General features: G+C 34.5%; 1 protein-coding gene across 1 annotated transcript in view; it reads right to left on the reverse strand.

Moving 5' to 3' along the window:
• The window catches only part of LOC106867668 (short transient receptor potential channel 4-associated protein), a 29,844-nt gene that overhangs the window by 7,311 nt on the left and 1,035 nt on the right, over positions 1-21,498 (reverse strand). Inside the window, exons 3-19 of the mRNA XM_014912605.2 lie at positions 20,146-20,256; positions 19,191-19,251; positions 18,594-18,658; positions 17,927-18,086; positions 16,855-16,965; positions 16,155-16,217; positions 14,488-14,556; positions 13,877-14,002; positions 10,814-10,947; positions 9,111-9,190; positions 8,554-8,614; positions 5,627-5,685; positions 4,575-4,630; positions 3,487-3,532; positions 3,299-3,382; positions 2,102-2,192; positions 949-1,089 (exon numbers count right to left, since the gene is read on the reverse strand). Of these exons, the coding sequence (XP_014768091.1) occupies positions 949-1,089; positions 2,102-2,192; positions 3,299-3,382; positions 3,487-3,532; positions 4,575-4,630; positions 5,627-5,685; positions 8,554-8,614; positions 9,111-9,190; positions 10,814-10,947; positions 13,877-14,002; positions 14,488-14,556; positions 16,155-16,217; positions 16,855-16,965; positions 17,927-18,086; positions 18,594-18,658; positions 19,191-19,251; positions 20,146-20,256 (1,518 nt within the window). The remainder of the gene's footprint in view (positions 1-948; positions 1,090-2,101; positions 2,193-3,298; positions 3,383-3,486; positions 3,533-4,574; positions 4,631-5,626; positions 5,686-8,553; positions 8,615-9,110; positions 9,191-10,813; positions 10,948-13,876; positions 14,003-14,487; positions 14,557-16,154; positions 16,218-16,854; positions 16,966-17,926; positions 18,087-18,593; positions 18,659-19,190; positions 19,252-20,145; positions 20,257-21,498) is intronic.

Below are 21,498 nucleotides of genomic sequence, written 5' to 3' on the forward strand. Positions count from 1 at the left end.
GGCACATAAAAGACACCATTTCGAGCGTGGCCGTTTTCGTGCGGGTGACACGTAAAAGCACCCACTACACTCTCTGAGTGGTTGGCGTTAGGAAGGGCATCCAGCTGTAGAAACTCTGCCAAATCAGACTGGAGCCTGGTGTTGCCATCCGGTTTCACCAGTCCTCAGTCAAATCGTCCAACCCATGCTAGCATGGAAAGCGGACGTTAAACGATGATGATGATGATGATGAATACTAGCTTACAAATATTAAGAATTACCTTATTCATTTAAAAACACAGATAGTGTTTTATTTATATAGTCTAATCTTTCTATTTTTATAGCTATATACATTTTGAATGTATTGGTGAAGTAGTGGAGTTAGAGTATGAAATAAAATTGATAAGCTACTTTACAACTAATATAATGAACAGAAAAACAGTATCCTGAAAATTTAAAGTATGAACTTACACTATTAAACATAAAGCACCCACCACGCTTAAATGGTTGGTGTTGGGAAGGGCATCCAGCCGTAGAAACCATGCCACAACAGACAGTTGGAGTCTTAGCCAGCTCTATGCCAAACCGTCCAACCCATGACAGCATGGAAAGCAGATGTTAAATGGTGTAACCTAAGGATTTGTTGTTTAACAATAAGGAAATAAATGCTGTCCTGAGAAATATTAACATTATTAGTAAGAATAAAGAATCCTAATTATGGAGGATTTGCAAATGATAAAGATAAATGTGAGATGCAGACAAATATACAATCTAAATCTTAAGATTTACATCACACACATGCATAACATAAAGAAAATAAAATTACTAGACACTGAAAATATTATATGCTCTCAATATAATAGAAAAACACAAACTATTCTATGTTCTGGAGCCGCGTTGGGTTGTGATATAAAAATATGTAATAGAACTGGTGCAATAAAGAATTAAAAACATCAGCCTTCAACTCACTTTACTTTCTGTATTGAGGATAGTATCGAAGTCCTTGAATCCGTCAATGTTGAATTTTATAAGTTCACCCAAGAGATCAAAACTACTCTGAAGAATCTCTTTATTGGCTATATCATGTTTCACAATATTACCAGCAACGTGCTAAGAAGAAAAAAAAAAAAAAATGAAATACATCCTTCACTAGTTAAAGTGATGAGTAAACTGGTAGGAGATTATACATCGAGAGGGAGAGAAAGATTTTCTTTTGACTGTTTTAGATTTAATATTACATGCTTACATGTGGATGAGAGGATTTATTGCTGATGCAGTTTTATTTTTTTCCTATTGCTAACCACTCGACAGTGAAGCAAAGTTGAGACCTTTTCTTTTGCATTAGTCAAGCAAATTTCAGAGTTTATCCCTTGTTCTTGAACTTGACAATGAATGAACATGTGATTTGAGGGAGATTTGGCTGCCACATCAAGTGGACATAGAGACTTCATTGGTTCACATAAAATATTAACAGTAGTAGTCACTATCCATTAGATGAAGAAAAACTGCCATGCTTGAAATACAAAAATGGAGTTCATAAGAGTCTTAATAAATATTGAAATCTGTGTGTGCACAACAATGCAACAAGATCTTAAATACTTTTTTTAATAAGCCACAAGTACTTATATAACAAACTTCATACTTCAGATAACATACAAGACTTCTGTTACCTATGCAAGCAAATTATTCCTGGATATGTAGTAGTGATAAAATAAACAGAGAGAAAGACATGCTTAAACAGAAAGTTATATTTGTACACTGATATCAAATTGCGACAAATGCCAACAAATGCAGTTTCTTCTACTATGACTACTATAGATTCTGCTCATTTGAACTAAGATACGTACAACTCTGTTGAAATCTACCCATATTAACCACAATAAATTCTTTTCCTGCCAAAATTGCAAACCTATTAAACCTCCTCTCTCCTTTTAGGCATTAGCATAGGAAAGTTCAAGCTGAACATTCTTTACATTGGTTGCAACAATTTGGTCGGACTCCAGAATCCAAGGGTATTGCTCTGTCCACTTTCCAATCTCAACTAAATAAATATCAAAAACTTAATTTTAAATAAAGTGAGACAGAGAAAGAAATGGAAAAAAGGGAAAGAAAAAACAATTACCTGAAGCAAATCCCGCCGCATAAGAAAAATCTGATCACAGTAGGAAGTGTTACCCCTAAGATAACTTTCAACAGCTCGAGCTAACCAAAACCTGCAAGGAAGATTAGTTCATATACGTGTGTGTGTAATATATATATATATATATATATATATATATATATATATATATGACAACATGCTTCAGAAAACCTATTCAGCTAAGTAAAACTGAGGCCATGCTTCCACACACAATCTATCCCTGACAAACCTCTTCCATAGCCCATCTTCCCAACAACTCCTCCACCCCACCTGCCACTTGTGCTCAGCACTCACAGCATTCCCCTCCCCTCTATCTTTCACCTGCACACTATGTTCCAAACAAATCTCTTCCCCATAACATCTTCCTAACCTCTCCTTCTAGCCACTCACTACATTCTCCTCCCCTAGTATCTTCCACTTTTTACGATCTCATCTTTCTCCAATTGAGGCAGCCATGTATTTCTACTGCAAGGCACCTATTTCTTCACTGCTGCTGGTGCTACGTAAAAAGCACCCAGTACACTCTGTAAAGTGGTTGGCATTAGAAAGGGCATCCAGCTGTAGAAATCATGCCAAAGCAGGCAGAGCTTAGCACAGTCTTCTGACTTGCCAGCTCCTGTCAAACCATCCAATCCATGCCAGCATCAAAGGAGGATGTAAAATGATGATCTTATAATCCCTTGTACGAATTTTCAAAATTGAAACTCATCCCTATAGTTTACAGACACACCTTTTTTTAAATAGTAATTCATGAACAGTCTGTCTCATTTTTGACTCCTTTCTAAGTATAAACCCACAATGAACCTGCAAAATGCATATAAGGTAATTTTAGAAAAAGACTTTAATATGCAAAATATTACTAACACAAATTCATTATACAAATAGTTTTTCTAAAATATAGCTATATCATACAACTTATTCTGGATTTAAGAATATTGGTCTCTATTACCAGCATAGGGTCACAAATTTATAAGAGAAGGGGTATAATCAATTGAATTGACTCAGTATATTACTAGCACTTATTCAACTGGCTGTAGTAAAGAAAGATAAACTTGAACCAGGACTGTAAAGGGATGCAACTAAATACCATAGTCTATTACTCCACCAATTCAACCACTTCAATGCCTTTGAATTTAAGAATGCTGCACAACTTCTATTCTCTCACTGTAATATACTAACCGGAATGTCGATGTCGTTGGCTCTTTCTTCATGACTTCAACTATTTTCGTCAGCAATCCTTTGCTCCCTCTACACATCAGCTGCCTGGAAAGAGAAAGTATTAGACACCACATTATAAATATAGAAGACTGAAGAAGTTAAGCAGTACAACATTTACTTTCAGAACAAGGACAAAATACTAGACTTACTTGTTTAAATAATCAAGATTTTGTAATGCCAATGGACCAGCATGAGCTGAAAAATAAAGTTATCAGTTAATGTCATCTGAATTTGATGTTTTAAAATAATCATCTTAATGATTTTACATGTTTTCTAATAGATTATACAAATTTGGATATTCATGCAAACATAAGTCAGAATGACACTAAGTTCAGAAATTAGACAGGTACATACATAAATCTACCATGTGCAAACAGGCATGATGTTATTTGCAACATAAAAGCTCATCTGCACTGCAGATGTGAACATCCTTTCCAAAATCAACAAGGAAAATATGGACAACTGCTTTAAAATCTGCTGCTCCTCTACCCTGATCATAAATTCACATAACAATAATTATTGGTGTATTTAGTTATGCTAGTAAATGTTTGAGACAATCTGGAAGAGTTAGAATTGTCAGACAAAGAGACCAATTAATATGCAAAACTTTCAAGTTCCACATGTAACACCTGTTAACCAAATTTCAGAGATGGTTCTAACATAGATAGATTCATGCTCAGTATGCCACCGTGAAAATAGAGTAATGCTAAATGTTTTTTTATACATGGAGTTCCATTCATTGACAGTGAAACATGAGCTGACTGGTACACTGTACCCAATACCCCTAAACACTGCAATAGTAGGATTTCACTACCCTGGATGAGTACTTTTCCTTTTATTGACCCTGAAAGGATGAAAGGTAAAGCTGACTTTAGTGGGATTTGAACTGAAAGAGCAGAGACTTGGAACAAATACCACAGTATTTTCTCCACCATCCTAATGACTGCTTTCTAAGAAACAATATAGAGGCCAACAAATCATGGATTTCAGACCTGCCATAGTTACAGTATTGTCTATAGATAAAATAGGAACTGAATAATTAAAAGTGTTAGACCTCTGACAAAAGCCATAAGCATTATACCATCAAGCTGGAAATATCATATAGCCTTCACCTACCTATATGGAAACAAAAAAATTGATGATAAAGAACAGCAGAAAGTCCACTTGTTTTACAAAAGAAAAAAAAAAAAAAAAAAAAAAAAAAAAAAAAAAGAAAAAAAAAAAAGAATAATTTTACCATTAATGTTCTTGATTTCATTCAGTTCATTTCTAGATAACAATAGATGCTTGTAACTGAAAAAAGAGAAAATGTGGATGAAGAAATTTATTTTTATAGAGGAGAGAGATTTCACTGAAAAGTAGTGTTGAGTAATTGGGGGAATGGAGATCAATGTTTCAGACCTATGCATACAAATTTTATTACAGGCAACCAATGCTAAAAGTCATACTTAAAAGAGCTTAGTGGTTACTCAGTAGATGCAACATCTATAGGATTCTTAAGAAAGAAAAACACTGAATTGTATGTAGGTTTCCTTTTCTAGGCTCCAAAGATGTCCAACACTTAATTATATAATGCTTGCATTGCTTCTATCAGGAAGATAGCCCTACTCCATAAAACCTATTGACAGTTAGGTGATTTTAACATGTTAAAATGTCTGACAGACGGGGTACTGTGCTAGTGATGGATTATAAACCATCAATTATTTAGCTACAAGTTCAACACCATATTAACTTCAGTTGTATTTAGGGTCAGACATACATTTACAATAAAATAAGACTGCATCACAAAAATTAACCTTCCACTTCGGGATGACAAAATGCTTCAGCTTTAACAAATTCTAGCCCTTTAAAAAAAAGCTCAAATGAGACTCACAACAGAATGCTGCTCTCACCTTTGGGATGGTGCTATTGCTACACACAAAGACAGCCTAGACTATAAAAATAGGAAAATTCCCACACAACTAATTGCACAAAGTCCACTCTTTGCCTTTTCTGTTGCTATTGTAATTGCCTGCTCCTCAGAGCTAGCTGGTCTTGTGCTCTTACCATTCAGATACTCCTAGCTAACTCTGTCCATATTGTGCTCCTCCTTTGACTCCACATTAATCATTATGCCCAGTCTTTCCTTCTCAGAACACCCATCCTCTGGCATTTTTCTAACACATATCCTGCAACTGTACAATTTTACCAGCCCTGTGAAGGCCATTTGTACAGACCCTTCACCTTTTGTCCAGACAAGACCAATAAATCAAAAGGAAAAAAAAAAAGAAAAAACAAAACTACACTTACTCTGAGTGATCACAAAAACTATGAACAAGTCGAAGGAACTGGATTTTTAAAGCAACTTCCTATTAAAGGATGAATAAAAAGAATGTTATATATATTATAAAGAAACAAATTTTGAAAAAAATATACCAGGATTGATATTAAAATATATCACATTTGATTATAAAAAAATAATTCTATGGTAATAAAGTAGTAAAAATTTTGTATGTATTTTTCCAATGGTTTGGCTATGACTAAAGTTTTTGTAGACTTTCCAAAATAGGTAAGGTTGATATGTTCTGGATTGAGGAAGACTGCAGATTTATGGGTAGGGAAAGAATTCAAAAGGGCCAATATTCTGAGAAAGAATTTGGTATAGCAGGCAATGCAAAAGTTGTGTGTGTGGGTGGGGGGAACAGAGACAATATGAGCAATGAGAGAGACATGCGAGTCAGGAGGACCAGAGTGAAAGTGGCCCAAGAACTCCATTTTAAGGAGCAGAGTCTATTGTAGTAGTGATAGAAAAGGCAAAATGAAAAGAAAGAATGCCTATGGGTTAGAGTGTATTAGTAAACAACTCCATGTTAATCTGTCAGGTGGCATTTCTCTGGATGTAGCTTAAGGAATCCAGTGTGTACAGCAGCACATCAAATGTAAGAGTATTTCACTGTAGGTCTCACTTGAATCTCATAGAGAGTTGGTGAAGTGATTATTGGGAGCTAAAGTATTTTGGGGCTCTAACAAGGATGGTTAATCTCTGCTAGTGATCTCATATCCAATATGTAGCAAGACATCAGAGATTATTAGTAATTGAGATGCCTAGAATTTGTTGTGATTTTGAAGGTTTTAATTGTGCTGTTGTCCATTATTGGGAGGGATAGTTCAAAAGTGCATCAGACAATATGTATTTTATTCTATATATATATATTTTTCATACGTGATATTCAGTATAAGTAAATCCATTACAATGCTATTTCAACAAAAGTTGTCTGCTTCAACAGCTGAGGTGGGGGATTTCATAGTTATAATTCACATACTAGTACCAAGTAAAAGCACCCATACTGGTGGCGTGTTAAAAGCACTCAGCACACATTTTAAGATGTTGACGTTAGGAAGGGCATCCAACTGTAGAAACCAAGCTATATCAGACTGGAATCTGGTGCAGCTTCCCAACTCTGGTCAAGCTGTCTAACCCATGCTAGCATGGAAAAAGAACATTAAAGGATGATGATAATGTGCTCCATAACAGTTGCCATTTATATTTTTGAGATGAGGTAAGTGATAGCTGTTGGGTAGCTCCAACTTGTTCTGATAAAGCAATCCTATGACACAAAAGTAGCTAATTAAACATTTTATTTTCAACTATGAAATTCAGAATGTCAATGTATTAAGTATTTAATTTATATAAAATGACATGCCAAATCAACTCCTGTAGGATTTGAACTGAGAACAGGCTGTTATCATTGTTTTAATGTCTACTTTTCCATGCTTACATGGGTTGGATGGAATTTGTTAAGGTAGATTGTCTATGATCAGGTGCTCTTCCTGTCACCAACCTGCAGCTGTTTCCAAGTAAGGTAATAAATATTTCCCAATGACCAGACATATTTTCATGAAAGATTGGAAATGGGGGACACGGTTTGCATAGCTGACGGTTGTCAAGACAATGAGATGCTAACATACATAAACATGCAATGAGCTTCTTTCAGTTTCCATCTAATAAATCTGCTCAAAGCTTTGGTTGACATGGGGCTATAGAAGATACTTGCTTAAGATGTTAGGCAGTGGGACTGAACCCAAAACCATGTGGCTGAGAAGTGAACTTCTTAACCATGCAGTCATGCCTGCATTTATTATAAACAATTATATTGTTTATAAATTATAATTCAAACAGAAATTTTACAAGTGATTCTTTTAAAAGTTGTGGCATGTCAAAAATGGTCGACTTTTAAAATTATCTTACAAATTTTAATGAGTGCCATTATACTGAACATACAAGGTCTAATCAATAATTATCTGAACTGGTGCTATAAAAACAAAACTACAACACATACCAATTTGGCATTTAATCTTCTTCAAAGTAGTCCCCTTCAGAAGAGACTTAGTCCAGCACTGTTTCCACTGATGGAAGCATTCCTGGAATTTGTTTTATGGGATAATTAGCAACTGCCTTATCACATTCACTTTGGTTTCACGACGTTCTGAAATCTTTCGAAGCGGGATTTGATTTTTGAAAAGAGGGAAAAGTTACAAGGGCTGAGATCTGGGGAATACAGTGGCTGTCAGACCTGGGGAATGTTGGCAGACACACATCTCATATCGAAATCTCCAGTGATAATGGACTGAACCGTAACTTAGCTGCATGCATATCTGCACTGTTTTTCTGTTCTGTTGGTTGCAAGTCTCCCAGAACGTTCATCACTATTGACATTTTTTCAGCTCATACACTTTCTGCAACTTTGAATAGTTCTCTGAGCAGGTATCGCTAAGCTTTCGACAGAATTTGATGCAGATTTATGGTCAATGCGACGATCACATGCTACACAAGTTCTTTCCAAGCATTGCTGTAAACAGTAGAAGTGAGCTGGAATGTTAAAACAGTGTGCATACACAGCAGAGTTCAAGGTCAATCTGTGCTAAGCGGCTTTACTCTGCAAGCTTTAGCTTCGTTACTATGGCAACAGTCCGGATATTTATTGATCAGACTACGTATTTTCTTCAAAATTTGCAATAAAATTAGTTGATTAAAGTTTGCAACAGAATTAGCCAATTTAACATAAAATTATCTCTCAAAAAATTCCGTACTATCTTAAGTGTATTAATTTATTTAGAAGGCTTACTAATGATATATCAAATACTTACAGGATAGCGGTGAAAAGTTGGATACAGAAACCTAAAATACTAATAGTGTATTGGGAAACAAGAAAAACTAGCAATAAATCAATACTTACTGGACTACATTCACAGCTTGAATTGTGTCCAATTAGCCGGTGACGTACTCCATGTCGTGTTCTAAATGAAATATAACAATATTCTATTTATTATTATATTTTAACCCATTGATAGTAAGCATTTGTCTCTTAACCCTTAGGAGACAACAAGGCTGATCTATCAACAGAAAAGTCAAATGATGAAGATTGTATTAATTCATTCAATTTCCTACAAGAATATATAGTTTTATATATGTAATTATTTTATAATCTGTTTGAAAAGTAAGTGCATGCCCTCTGTAGGGCTTGTGGAAAGGGCTCTATCTTCTTGGCACCAAAACTTCAAATGTGGCCTTGTCTTCAAAGGATTAAATAACCTCCATCTCTATAATAAGCAAAACAGGTCAGAACAACGCAGTTCAGTTTTTCGTTTCCACCATATGTATATGAAGGAGTGATGGGAGAGAGAATACAAAATGGATAAAGGGAATGACGAATAAGAAATGTTTGGAATGGAACACACTAATGATATAGAAATAAAGAAAATAGTATAATTGAGAAATATTCTAACAACTTACACTTGACATTTCCATATAAATTGATCAAAAAGTTCACTTAATCCAGGAGCTAGCTTTAATTCAGCTAATTTTCTCTGCACCTGGAAGAAAAATCAAAATATACATAAGGGAATTAAAGAGGATTATTTGATGGAGGTTTCAAAAATGTCAGATTGAATGACAATGAAATATGAATAATGAAAATAGAGAATCTAAAGTTTAATGGAATGAGTTCAGTATGGTACAATGGATATAAGCTGGTAGAAGATAGTACAAAGGGCAGTACAAAGCTAAAAATATTTAAAATATAGTCATTAGATTTGGATTTAAATTGAATATAAGATTGACTGAGGGAAAAGTTTAGGAAATGGAAGGTGTTTGAAAGCAAAAGTTTAAAGGTAAACCTCAGGAAGACAAAGGTGATGGTGAGCGGGGTGGAAGGAGAAGTTTTAGTAAGGTAGATCCATGTGGTGTGTGTGTGGGGGGGAGAGAAGGGTAATGGCAAATGCGGTGTAGTGTTCGAAATGTGGGAAATGGATTCATGGTAGATGTACATAAATGAAGGTGACTGGCAAGAGATTTTATTTGTGGAAGATGTGAGAAAGGAGATGAAGGGGTGGCGAAACCAGTGGAAATGCTATGTGACGAGATGGAAATGGTGAGAGGGCTTTGTTATTTGGTAGATAGGGTGGATGTAAGTGGTGAATTTGAAGCAGCTGTGACAATAAGAGCGAGACTTGGTCAGGTGAAGTTCAGGGAATGTGGAGCGTTATTATATGGGAAAAGGTTCTCCTTGAAGATGAAAGGAAAGGTTTATCGGAGTTGCATGAGATCTGCAATGATGCATGGGAGTGAGACATGGTGTCTAAGGGAAAGTGAAATGGCAATTTTGAGAAGGACAGAGAGAGAGCAATGTGTTGTGTGAAACTATTGGATAAAAGGAGGGCTGAGGACTTGATGGAGATGCTGGGGTTGGAGGAATCAGTGGAACAGTTAGCAAGGGCAAATGAAGTGCTGTGGTATGGACATGTGTTGAGGAGGGATGAGGATCATGTTCTGAGGAGAGTGCTTGAGTTTAAAGTGAATGAACTGCGAAAGCAAGGTCAACCAAAGAAAACGTGGAGGGAACAGGTGGAGGAGGAGATTGGGAGGGTTGGCTTGAAGAGGGAGGATGCCTAAAACTGGGTGAGATGGTGTGAGAGCAGCTACCGTAAGAGTGAGGTAGATCTGGCCACCCCTGTTAACTGGGACAAACCCAGATTTAAAATATTGGAATTCATTCATTGAGACATATTGAAAGTATTGCAAACTCATTCTACTCATAAAAGATCAAAAAATTTGATGATGATTGTTACAACTTTAACCAGAAAATATTTTTCTTAAAAGATGGACCAGAGCTGTTTTCAAACAAGCAGATTTCCAAAGTACTATTATATTCCTTTGCTTAATATATGGGGACAAAAACCTATATAAGCTGCCAATTATACCTAATCTCACACACAAATATTACATAACCAGAACAATAATCTCAAGGAGAGGGTTGCATCAAAAACTGTATCCAACTGTAATACATTTACTACTCAACATTGGATGAAAATATGAAACCTTGCAAATATTTAAACCACAGAACAAAGAATCCTTTTTAGCGCCTTCAATATACATGCTTGAACATAAAATTTAAACATTTTTGCATAATTGCTATAAACACCATACATGCAACTTACTTTTTTCCGATGTTTACCCAGTAAGAATAAGCCAAGAACATAAACAACTTCCACTCGCTGTGCAAGATCTTCTGTTATTCGTAAACCTTGCTGAGTTTTTAAAGAGGAACCTCGTGCAGTAGCAACAGAAATCCCTGCAAAGATAAAAATGAAAATAGGAAATACAAAAGACAATGAAATAAGTACTATACTAACTGTGTTAGCTCTAAATACTGAAATTCTAAATCACACACTAAATTTTTCCCTTCTTTGCAAAGAACCATCATTAATTTAGGAAACAGTCAGGAAGATTGCCCAGATCTTTCAGTCATCAAAATGTATATCTTATCCTACAACTGCCAGCAGATTGCTTTTAACGAAAGATTCCAGAAATAAAAATACTACAGAAAAGATCTGTTAATGTAGAATATTTTGGTGGAGGTCATTGTTTAACCTAAATCAGTTCGATTGAGCTGACCTATGATAAAAAATTCCAACCAATACACACACACATGCAATGAGCTGACAGAATTGTTACTACACCAGAAAAAATGCTTAGAGGCATTTCTTCCAGCTTTACATCCTGAGTTCAGATGCTGCAGAAGTTGACTTTGCCTTTCATCCTTTCGGGGTTGATGAAGTAAGAACCAGCTGAGCACTACAGTTGGTGTAATTGACAAAACCTTCCCCCAAAATTTCAGGAATTGTGCCTACAGCAGAAAAGACACACACACACAAGATCACATTATACAATGTGCCCCCTTTTGAGATGATATTGAAGTGATATGAGAGGGTGTTAAAGAAGTTGACAGTTGTCAGGAAGACAAAGTGTTTAAGAATATGAGGACAGAGAAGGCACTTGGTCCATCAGGAATTACTGCCAAAATGCTTAAAATGTCTGGTGGAGTAGGGTATGGGCTAGTTATCCACATTAAATAGTACAGGAAATTTCATACCTAATTACTGGCATAACAGTAGCATTATCAACTGCTAAAAGAGAAAAGCAGATACACAAGAGTGAGGTATCAAACTGTTGGATCAGGTTATGAAGATTATGGTAAGAGATGCAGTTCAATTTATTAGGAATTAACCTAGATGAGATGCAGTTTGGCTTTGTGCTAGGAAGAACTGTTTCAGATACTATCTTCCTAGTGAAGCAACTACATGAAAAGTACTTAGCTAAAAACAAGCCTCTTTACTGGGCATTTGTTGATCAAGAGAAAGCTTTTGATAGAATTCCACAGTCAGTGAGCTAAAGGTTGCTGGAGATGTTATAGATACACAAATAGCTTCTGAGAGCTGAACAAGCTATGTACAGGGGTACAGTTAGCTAGGTGAGAATTAGTGAATTTGTAATAAATTTAGTATCCAGGGCTCAGTTTTCAACCTCCTTGGCATTAAAGTCCAGGCTATAACAAAGGGGGTTTAAGACTGGTCACATGCTAATGACAGTCCTTATAGTGGACTCTGTAGAAGACTTAGAGAAGAAATTCCAGATGTGGAAGAGAAACGTAGAATTGAGAGGCTCCAGACTAAAGTTACGAGAGAAAAGGGAATGGCAGATGCTCAATATTCAGCAAAAAAGAGTAGATTAGATTTTGATAGAGTATACCCAATGTAAACTATGGATGCACAAGAAAAGGGGTTGCAGGTTAACAGGGAAGGTAGACTTTGTATGTAGTAGGTACTATCAAATGCTTGAAAGATTTTCAAGTAGTCAATAGCTTTTGTTACATGGGTAATAGAATTAGCAGTGGTTCTGAAAGCATTGTAGTCAGAATAAGAACAGGTTCAAAAATTTTTGGGGAGCTATTACTTCTGCTAGAAACAAAAGGCTCCCCTCTCAGTGTGAAGGACAGATATTGTATAATACTTTTGCTCAAAATGCAATACTGCATCATCATCGTTTAACGTCTGTTTTCCATGCTAGCATAGGTTGGACGATTTGACTGAGGACTGGTGAAACGGATGGCTACACCAGGCTCCAATCTGATTTGGCAGAGTTTCTACAGCTGGATGCCCTTCCTCACGCCAACCACTCCAAGAGTGTAGTGGGTGCTTTTGCAAGCCACCGGCACGAAGGCCAGTCAGGCGGTACTGGCAACAGCCATGCTTGAAATGGTGTATTTTATGTGCCACCTACACAGGAGCCAGTCCAGCGGCACTGGCAACAATCTCGCTCGAATGTCTTTTCATATGCCACCGGCGAAAGATGGAATACAAATTAACTGAGAGAAAAAGTAAATATATGAAGAATCAGATATACATGAAAGAGAGGACAGTGTTGGTAATGGGCATGTGAAACATATGGAGGATGACAGTTGTATAAAGAAGTGTCATGTGCTCCAAAGTGAATGGTGCCTGTGGAAGAGGGAGATTGAGAAAAACAAGGGAAGAAATAGTGAAGACTGCTCAAGGTGTTGCATTTGATAAGAGAAAAGAAAAAGAACCATGTTGATTGGTGACAGTGTTGGAGAAGACTTATCCAGTCATGCAAGCACAGTGAAATGAACATTTACAATGGAATGGAGGCAGTAATGAAGGCTAAGCTGCCTCCCTACCTCTTTGACATCCTCTCCTCTATCACTTGATGTTCTATTCACTGTACTATAAATAAAGAGAGCAGTGGATCTCGCACTGTTACATGCTTCCAATGGACTTGTCTGACATCTGTTCACTGTACCATCCCATCAATGTAATGAAGAATATTTAGACTTATACATCTTCAATCCTTACCTACTACCATCCTTGTCACTATTTAATTTGCTTATCACAAGGTATATGTATAAATGATTTTATCAGATCTTATATCCCATATGTTCTGCTATTACTATTTCTGTACTTCCAGCCATTATGCCCTCTCCCTTGGACATGTTATTGACAGCCACCACTCACTCTCTAACGTCTTATACTGGCTCCCTTCACCTATTTATCTTGATTTTTTTTTTTTTAAATGGTTAGCATTCTTCTCACAATAAAAGATACCATCAATTTACTTCTAGCCATGAAATATATTATTTAGATTAATATGAGGAATTTTATAATTCCTGACAAAATCAAAATAACTATTACAAATCAATGTACCACCAACAAAATCTTCAAATTCATCAGTATTTGCATCTTCTGATAAGTCATCATCATCCATTTGGTTTTCTATCCATTCCATCCAACAATCTAATTCACTTACAAAACCTGGAAATCTTGGTGTATCTAAAAACGACAAAATAAACAAAACAATATTAAATCATTTAAATTAAGAAAAAATAAATTAAAAAGCAATATACACACACACACATTTTTTCTAATGTTTATAAGGAATTGAATTTTATTCTGTAATTGTAAATGCATTTTTCAGACAACTTTTCATAGTGATTCTTTTCCTCTGTTAGAACCTGTGTCAACTGTACAGATTCGTACAAGAAGAGTTAAGTACCTTGCTTCAAAGCACAGAGACAATAATTGTAGTAGTAAAGTTTAAAATCTTGTAATCCATAACCTCACATTGCTGCACAAATTACTAATATTAATGATTGTGAGATTTACAGAGATTAAAAAGTTTAAATTTGACCAGTAAATCATGGGAACATCTAAATTTGCAGCAATTTGCTATCCTATGACAGGACTGAACAATAAATATGAACAAAATTAAATTACAACAAATAACCTATATGGAAGCAAAAATTTGTTATACTTACAATCTTTTGCTTTTGAAACTGTGATATTAACCAATCTTGGCAGTAATTCTGGTATTCCTAAAAGAAGTTCTGAAACAGGATACAAATATAAATCCTCTGGTCTGTAACTGCTATGTGCATTATTGATTAATGCTTACTTACATGAATTTTATGTTAATATTCATTTAGATTTCTTTAGACAATACAAACATTCCATTAATAATATTCATTATGTACACAAATACATATAGAACATGAGGTTATGTGATGTTCATGGCTTTCTCAAAAGCATTTATGGTGTACCGAATTGATTTCAGTCAGAAACTAAATTAAGTGGGAACTAAGCTTTGTTCAACAGTTATCGGCTGATGTTAGACACAAGATCAATTTTTTGTAAGGTGAGAAACAATTGAATGAAACCTTTCAGTATGCTACTGATTGATACTTGTGTTATTAATTCTAGAAAAATGAAATACAGTCTACCCTGGCGGAATTTGAACTCAAAATATAAAGGAATGAGGATTAAATGTTGTGAAGCAATACATTTGGCATTCTATTGCTTCTGTCAACTTCATTCCATAAAAATATCAATTTCTAACAGACATAAGACTAGGTTTTGTAGGACAGTACAGTTCCTGACTTGTACTTATTTATTGATTATGAAAGGAAGACAAAGCTTGTCTTCGCAGGATCCAAAATCAAAGAAATTTATCTCAATACCACATGTATTTTGTCTAATGCTTTACCAACCAATTCATCATCATAATTAATCTGACAAAACATACTGGGTCAGCTATGCTTTGATGGGACAATACTGCAGTATTTTGATGCAAAGGGTACAATGTGGAAGTTTGAACATTTAGTCTGGTTTTTTAATCCCTTTCTGGCATTGAACTGTGGCCATGGTAGGGAACTATTTTCCAAAGTAGAGTTTATTATATTGACTAATAATTATAATATCAACCTCATAAAGATGAAAGACAAAGCATACCCAGCTGGGATTTGAGCTCAGGACATAACAGAATATAGTCAAATACCACACACTATTTTGACAGATGTTCAACAAACTCTGCCAACCCACACCATTTGATTCTGAATGTTTAGAGGTGTTAGGACTGATTGTAACAAGATGGATTTTATATACTTAGAGATGTTAGTAATGATTGTAATAAGCTGGGATTCCTTCTGTTTTTATCATAGTGCAGCTGAATTTAGATGTAGAGACGCATATGGTATAGCTTTGTGTGTGTTTGGTGTACAAGCATGTGCTTATGCATGCTTTATGTGATATCAGCAATGACATCTAACTGCACAGTACACACACCAAAAGTTCATAACTTTGAACATACAAATCCTGAAGTTTTATTGGGAGGAGGGGATCAATGTAGTTTTAATTTATCAATAAGAGATAAATACAATTTCTATATATTTTATAAAAAGGAGATGGGAAAAGGGTTTCTGCAGTAAAAAAAGAAATAAAAACCCAAAATACAGAAATTTATCAATCCATACTCTAATCTGGCTCAAATATAAAACAAAAAAATTTATTCAAACTTTTGGTACTTTCTTTAATATCATTTTTGTCTGCTTTTTTCTATGCTATCATGGATTGGACAAGACATGAATAATAAAACAAAAAAGCTAAGATTAATAATTACTCAGAGTAAATTATAATAAAGCAGACAAACCTTGATTGACATCCCTAATATTCACAAAACCATTACTTCGCTTTTGTTTATTCTGTGCAAATACTGAAATAGAGACAGTAGAAACAACTTTGAAACAGAATGTGTAGAAATATTTACAGAGAAATGATTAGGACAAATATTGTCCTAAAGTAAATCTGCCATAAAATATGCAATCCAAACTTAGATATGCAAGTGGTAGGACATAAACCTCTTTAAATATTATGTATTTAAAAATTTCATTTTATCAAAAATATCACAAATTTTTGTTGTCGTCTCACCTCAGTTCAGCTCTGATCAATCAGATCTGTGATTAAAAATGTTTGCGTCATGGCCATTTCATATTAATTCCAGACAGTGTACTTAAGTTGCCTTATCCAGTAAGTGTGTGTTTAAAGATAGAACATGATTTGGCTAACAAGCTGAGCAACCAAGCAGAAAGAAGCTCCCTGATTGGCTCATATCAATTTGTACAAATACCACTAGCACAGGCAAAAGGTGGATAAATTTCAATAAAACAAACAAGTAAAAATCTCACCCGTGGCCCATATAATACACAAAAACAGCAAAATTTTTAGGGACAGGGGTTATAGCTGGAACTTAACCTTGGAGAAATGAAGGGCAAGGCCATCTTAAAATGTAAAGATGGGATTTAAAATTATAGGACCTTAAGTCTAGTTCACAAAATGCCATTAATACTTACATGAAGATTTATTTTCATAAATATCTAAATCAGATATAGTAATTGCAAGAATTCGGCAGAAGTTGGCCAACTCCCCATCACTTAGACAAGATATTAGACCTGGCAAATTATCTGAAATATAGAAAGTAACCAACAGATACTAAAATTGTACCAAAATATGTTGAAACCTAAAGTAATTTCTAACTGAATGCTCTAGATAGAAGAATTAACTGGTTCAACGTATTACAGTAAGGGCCAAAAGTTAAGCAATGTATATTTATATACGAATTTGCAGGTCATAGAAATAGTCTGAAAAATCTTTATAGCAAGCATGTGTAACTTTTTTTGCAAAGCAGACTGCATGAGACAGGACTCACCATCAGGTGGGCTGCACTATTACAAAAAAAAATTCAAGGTAACTTCTTGTTGGTGTGCCATTCAGAAAGTTTTGTGGGCTACAGTTTACCCATGACTTCTTTATACTATACTAGCAGAAAGACCATCCTCTGAGCGGTTTTCTGCTAGTCACACCTGGAGTGTGTGTGTGTTTATATTATAGAGACAGTGTGTGTATGTGTGTGTGTGGGGGGGAGAACATTGCAAACAATGAATGAAAAACATGTAATTAAAAAAATCATATAAATAAAAGCTTGTTAAAAACTATTGGCATTCTTTCGGTTGAACCCTCAGAAATGCCAAAATGAACAGCTGGTTTTGCTCATTAATTTCTGTAAAAATTTATTTACTTTTGTTTTAAAGTGAAAGAGAGGAGGAAGTGAAAGATGTATGAATGGGCATATGAAATGGACATATGAGAGAGAGAGCTACTAAGATATCAAACAATATTTTTCCTATTGCATGCAAGTTATCATAAAAACTTTTAAAGTGATCAAGCAATCACTTGTCTTAGTGCATAGATATTGAAGTCATTAATCTATATTGTGAATCAATAATGCTCAATGCATAGCAACAGATGAAATTGTTTCTTTGAGCAAAAGATGAATCAGGAACTGTTAAATATTTAAATATAACAAAAATGGTCAAAATACTTCAGCAAAATTAATAATAAAAGTTAAGCATTTCAAAAACTTACGTATTTTATGTAAATCCAAAACTTCCTGCCTCATCTGCAGCATATCCTCAAGCAACTGACAAGCTGCTATAAATGTTTTCTTTTGGGCTAACAGTGTAAAAATATAGTTCAAGATATCATCTTTTGAAAGCACTCTTGATATTACTCTTTCTCCTTTTGGCTGCAAAATACAAGAAACACAGAAACCTTGAGAAAATAAATCTATTTTTACATTATCTTCAATACACAATTTGAATAAGAAATACTATTTTTATCTCTATTACACACACACACACACACAAGATTAATACTCTATTTTAATTATGCAAGCTTAATAAATAAAACTGCTTGATATTCAAGAGAAAATATGTGAATTAAGATAATCATCACTCTTATTTCTAAGTGAAGTGGTATAAGAATTAATCATGAATAATTAATTCTATAAACTCATCAGTAGAAAAATTTGCTTTATACATTATGGTACTCAGTATGTATTAAGTAGAAAAATGAAAAAAGCATAATTAAAATAAATTAATAAAAGTCACATTTCTTAATCTAGTCCTCAGTAAATTGCTTTTATCACTAACAGTGTGGGCTTGAATAATTCATCTAGAGGAATTCCTGTAGCCATTGAAAATTTCAATTAGTCAAAAAGAAAAAATATATTATACATAAACAGTATACTTACAGTTGAGATAATTTTAATTAAAATTTCTAGACACAAACTCTTTGCTCGTAACACATGCTCTGAATCTGAAAAAGAATCTTATAATTAACTATCCATCATTTTGCAATATATATTTCCTTTAGAACAAAGGTATTTGTGATGGGGGTAGAAGTTAATTCAAAGAAATCACACAACTTATAAAAAGGAAAAGAAAGATTTATTCCTCCCTTTTGCATGAATCAATTAATCAAGTACTACCTGCTAATAGTATAGTTTAGAGAACTAGTGAAACCAATATTTAACATTGATCATTTAAATAAAACATGGCTATAAATCTCTCAGTCTCCATTCTTATAAGGATTTGGATGGCAATTTAAAAATCCAGATAGTGACATGAAGCTAATGGAATATGACAAGTTTGTGAATGAGAAGTCAGCACTTCAATCTTTTCATTAACTTTTCTTAGTGAAAGTTTAAAAAGTCCTATTATCTTCTGAATGTAAAATGGCTAGCTAACATTAGAGAAAAATTATTTAGGCGGGGTGGAACAGGTAAAAATTGATGTATCTGAATAATATTTGCATCAAAATATTAATTAATTCAGGAGATGAACCTTACCTGGACAACTGAGAGAATCACTTGGGAATAAAGAACTAAACGTCAGCAAGCGTAAAATTATCTACAAAATAAAGAAATAGCTTTTATTTTTCTTCCAGAAAGTTAATATAGTAAGTGTATATGATTAGCAAATTCACAGAGTAATATCAATTCTCTAGGCATAAGGTGAAATTTCATGAGATAAAATATATACAATTTAATTAATTCCAATATTTTATTGCTATTTTTAATCTTGGAAGAATAAATGGTGAAGTTGAATCCCATGTTCTGTTTCCCTCAGCTTCATCACTAAATATTGTTACTATATAAAATTTCCCTAGTAAATCTTTCAAACTTCAAGGACAAATGCAAAAAGTAAATACTATATAGTCAGTTTAGTATGCAAATAGAAAAAAATACCAGCAAAATGTGAAGCCTAAAAATTTTGTCGAACTCAAAAGACTCAAGGCAGTCATAAAATGACATTGCCCAGTATGGAAAAGAATTTGTTACTTTGCAATCAGTGAAAGCATTATCTGCACAAAAAAAGTAACATTTTGAGCAGTCTGTAATGACAATAAAGGGAATTTTCAGTATCCAAAAGCAAGCTGTATGTTGATATACTGTCTAATAATCAATCTGAAGAGGAACTGAAAGGCTGGAAGATAAGTTACTGAATGGGTAAAAATACATTTGAAGGTGATATCTAGTTTCAGATGAGCTACAAGGAATTAAATATCACATGAAGCTCTCAAGAAATAATATCGAAAATAACAATATATTGTGAAAGAAAATATAGTTATAAAAAGATTGTTAAATTAAGAAAGTAATAAATTATTGTGTAGAAATAGTGTTTTCTTTCAGCATTTTTGCTTGAGTATTGGATGAGAAAGGATATACAGCTAAAAATATTTACTCAAAGATCTTTAAAAATGAAAAGAAAAGATAAATTTAAGGAAATGCTAATGCAGCATACCTCAACTCCATTATATTCGTAGAAGATCTGTGCAAATTTATCCACACTATCATCATATAAGTCATCAGCTGCTCTCCGAGGATGAAATGAAACTAGTCGACCGGTAATTTTCTGTACAAGGAAATATCACGAAAACAAAATGTAAATAGGTGCAACATGCAAGGTTGAACTTGTTATCTTTAGATTCAAAGCTCAATGGTCTACTTGCACACACTGCTGTAGTTAGCTATTACCATAAACTGCAACACTATTTGAAGTCTATAGTTGCCAATGTTTAGACATATATCACTTATATATTTTTCAAGGTGGCAGAAATTAGGTGCCACCTGGACACCTCATCCCTACTATTTGTCTCTTGCAGCAACTGATTCATTTCTGTATCCTAAATGTGAGTGGTTGTGTAGCTCTCCTACAACTAGAACCTATTCTGCCTCATTTCCCTTCATACCTTAATACTCATGTGCCAGCAATAAAGCCTCTCCTCTAGGGTTTCATAGACTTGCAAGCTGCATAGTGACCTCAGTGTTGGTGGCATGAGAAAAGCACCCAGTACACACTGTAAAGTGGTTGGCATTAGGCAGGGCAACTTGTCATAGAAATCATGCAAAAGCAGACACTGGAGCACAACATAGTCCCTAGACCCACTGGATCCTGTCAAACTACCCAATCCATGGAACATGGACATTAAATGATGAATGAATGTCGGACCAACTATTACGCAGTCGGATAGACTTTATGATATCGAGTTTTAAACTTTCATTAAATAGCTTGTATCAAACAGATTGTAAGCCTGTTTCAAGACAAAGTTTTGTTGCAAACGGCCTCCTGAAAGAGATCTGGTCTACTCAAAGTGTATATGAGCAAGATGGATCTATCCAGTTCAGGAGGAAAAAAACTGAATGAATAAATAATAATCCCAGCAAATCAAAAATATGCATGAAATATTCATTATTTTCTGAATGGACACCATCAAATGGTTGTAGTGCAGATTTTACAACAGGCACAATAAATGAGGTTTTTTACTCCAGTTGATTAACATAATGCTTATAGTACTATTTGATTCTGTAAGTACTGAGTTAAAAATTTAGCACTAAACACAGCATCTGTTGCATGTACAAGTATTAAGTGCAATTAATGCCTAACATTATGAGAGGAGTTTCAGATGAAGATTTTCTGGATTTAACCTCATTATTTGGGGGGGGGGGGAGAAAGAGAGAGAGTGAGTGAGTGAGAGTATACATTAACTTTTTCCTAAATGCAGGGTATTGAGGTCTTTATTCAGTAAGCCACAAGCATACCTGAATTAAGTGTAATATTTTTTCTTTAATCAGATTTAATATTTTAATAAATTTT

Source organism: Octopus bimaculoides, chromosome 1 (genome assembly GCF_001194135.2).
Source record: "Octopus bimaculoides isolate UCB-OBI-ISO-001 chromosome 1, ASM119413v2, whole genome shotgun sequence".
NCBI lineage: Eukaryota > Metazoa > Mollusca > Cephalopoda > Octopoda > Octopodidae > Octopus > Octopus bimaculoides.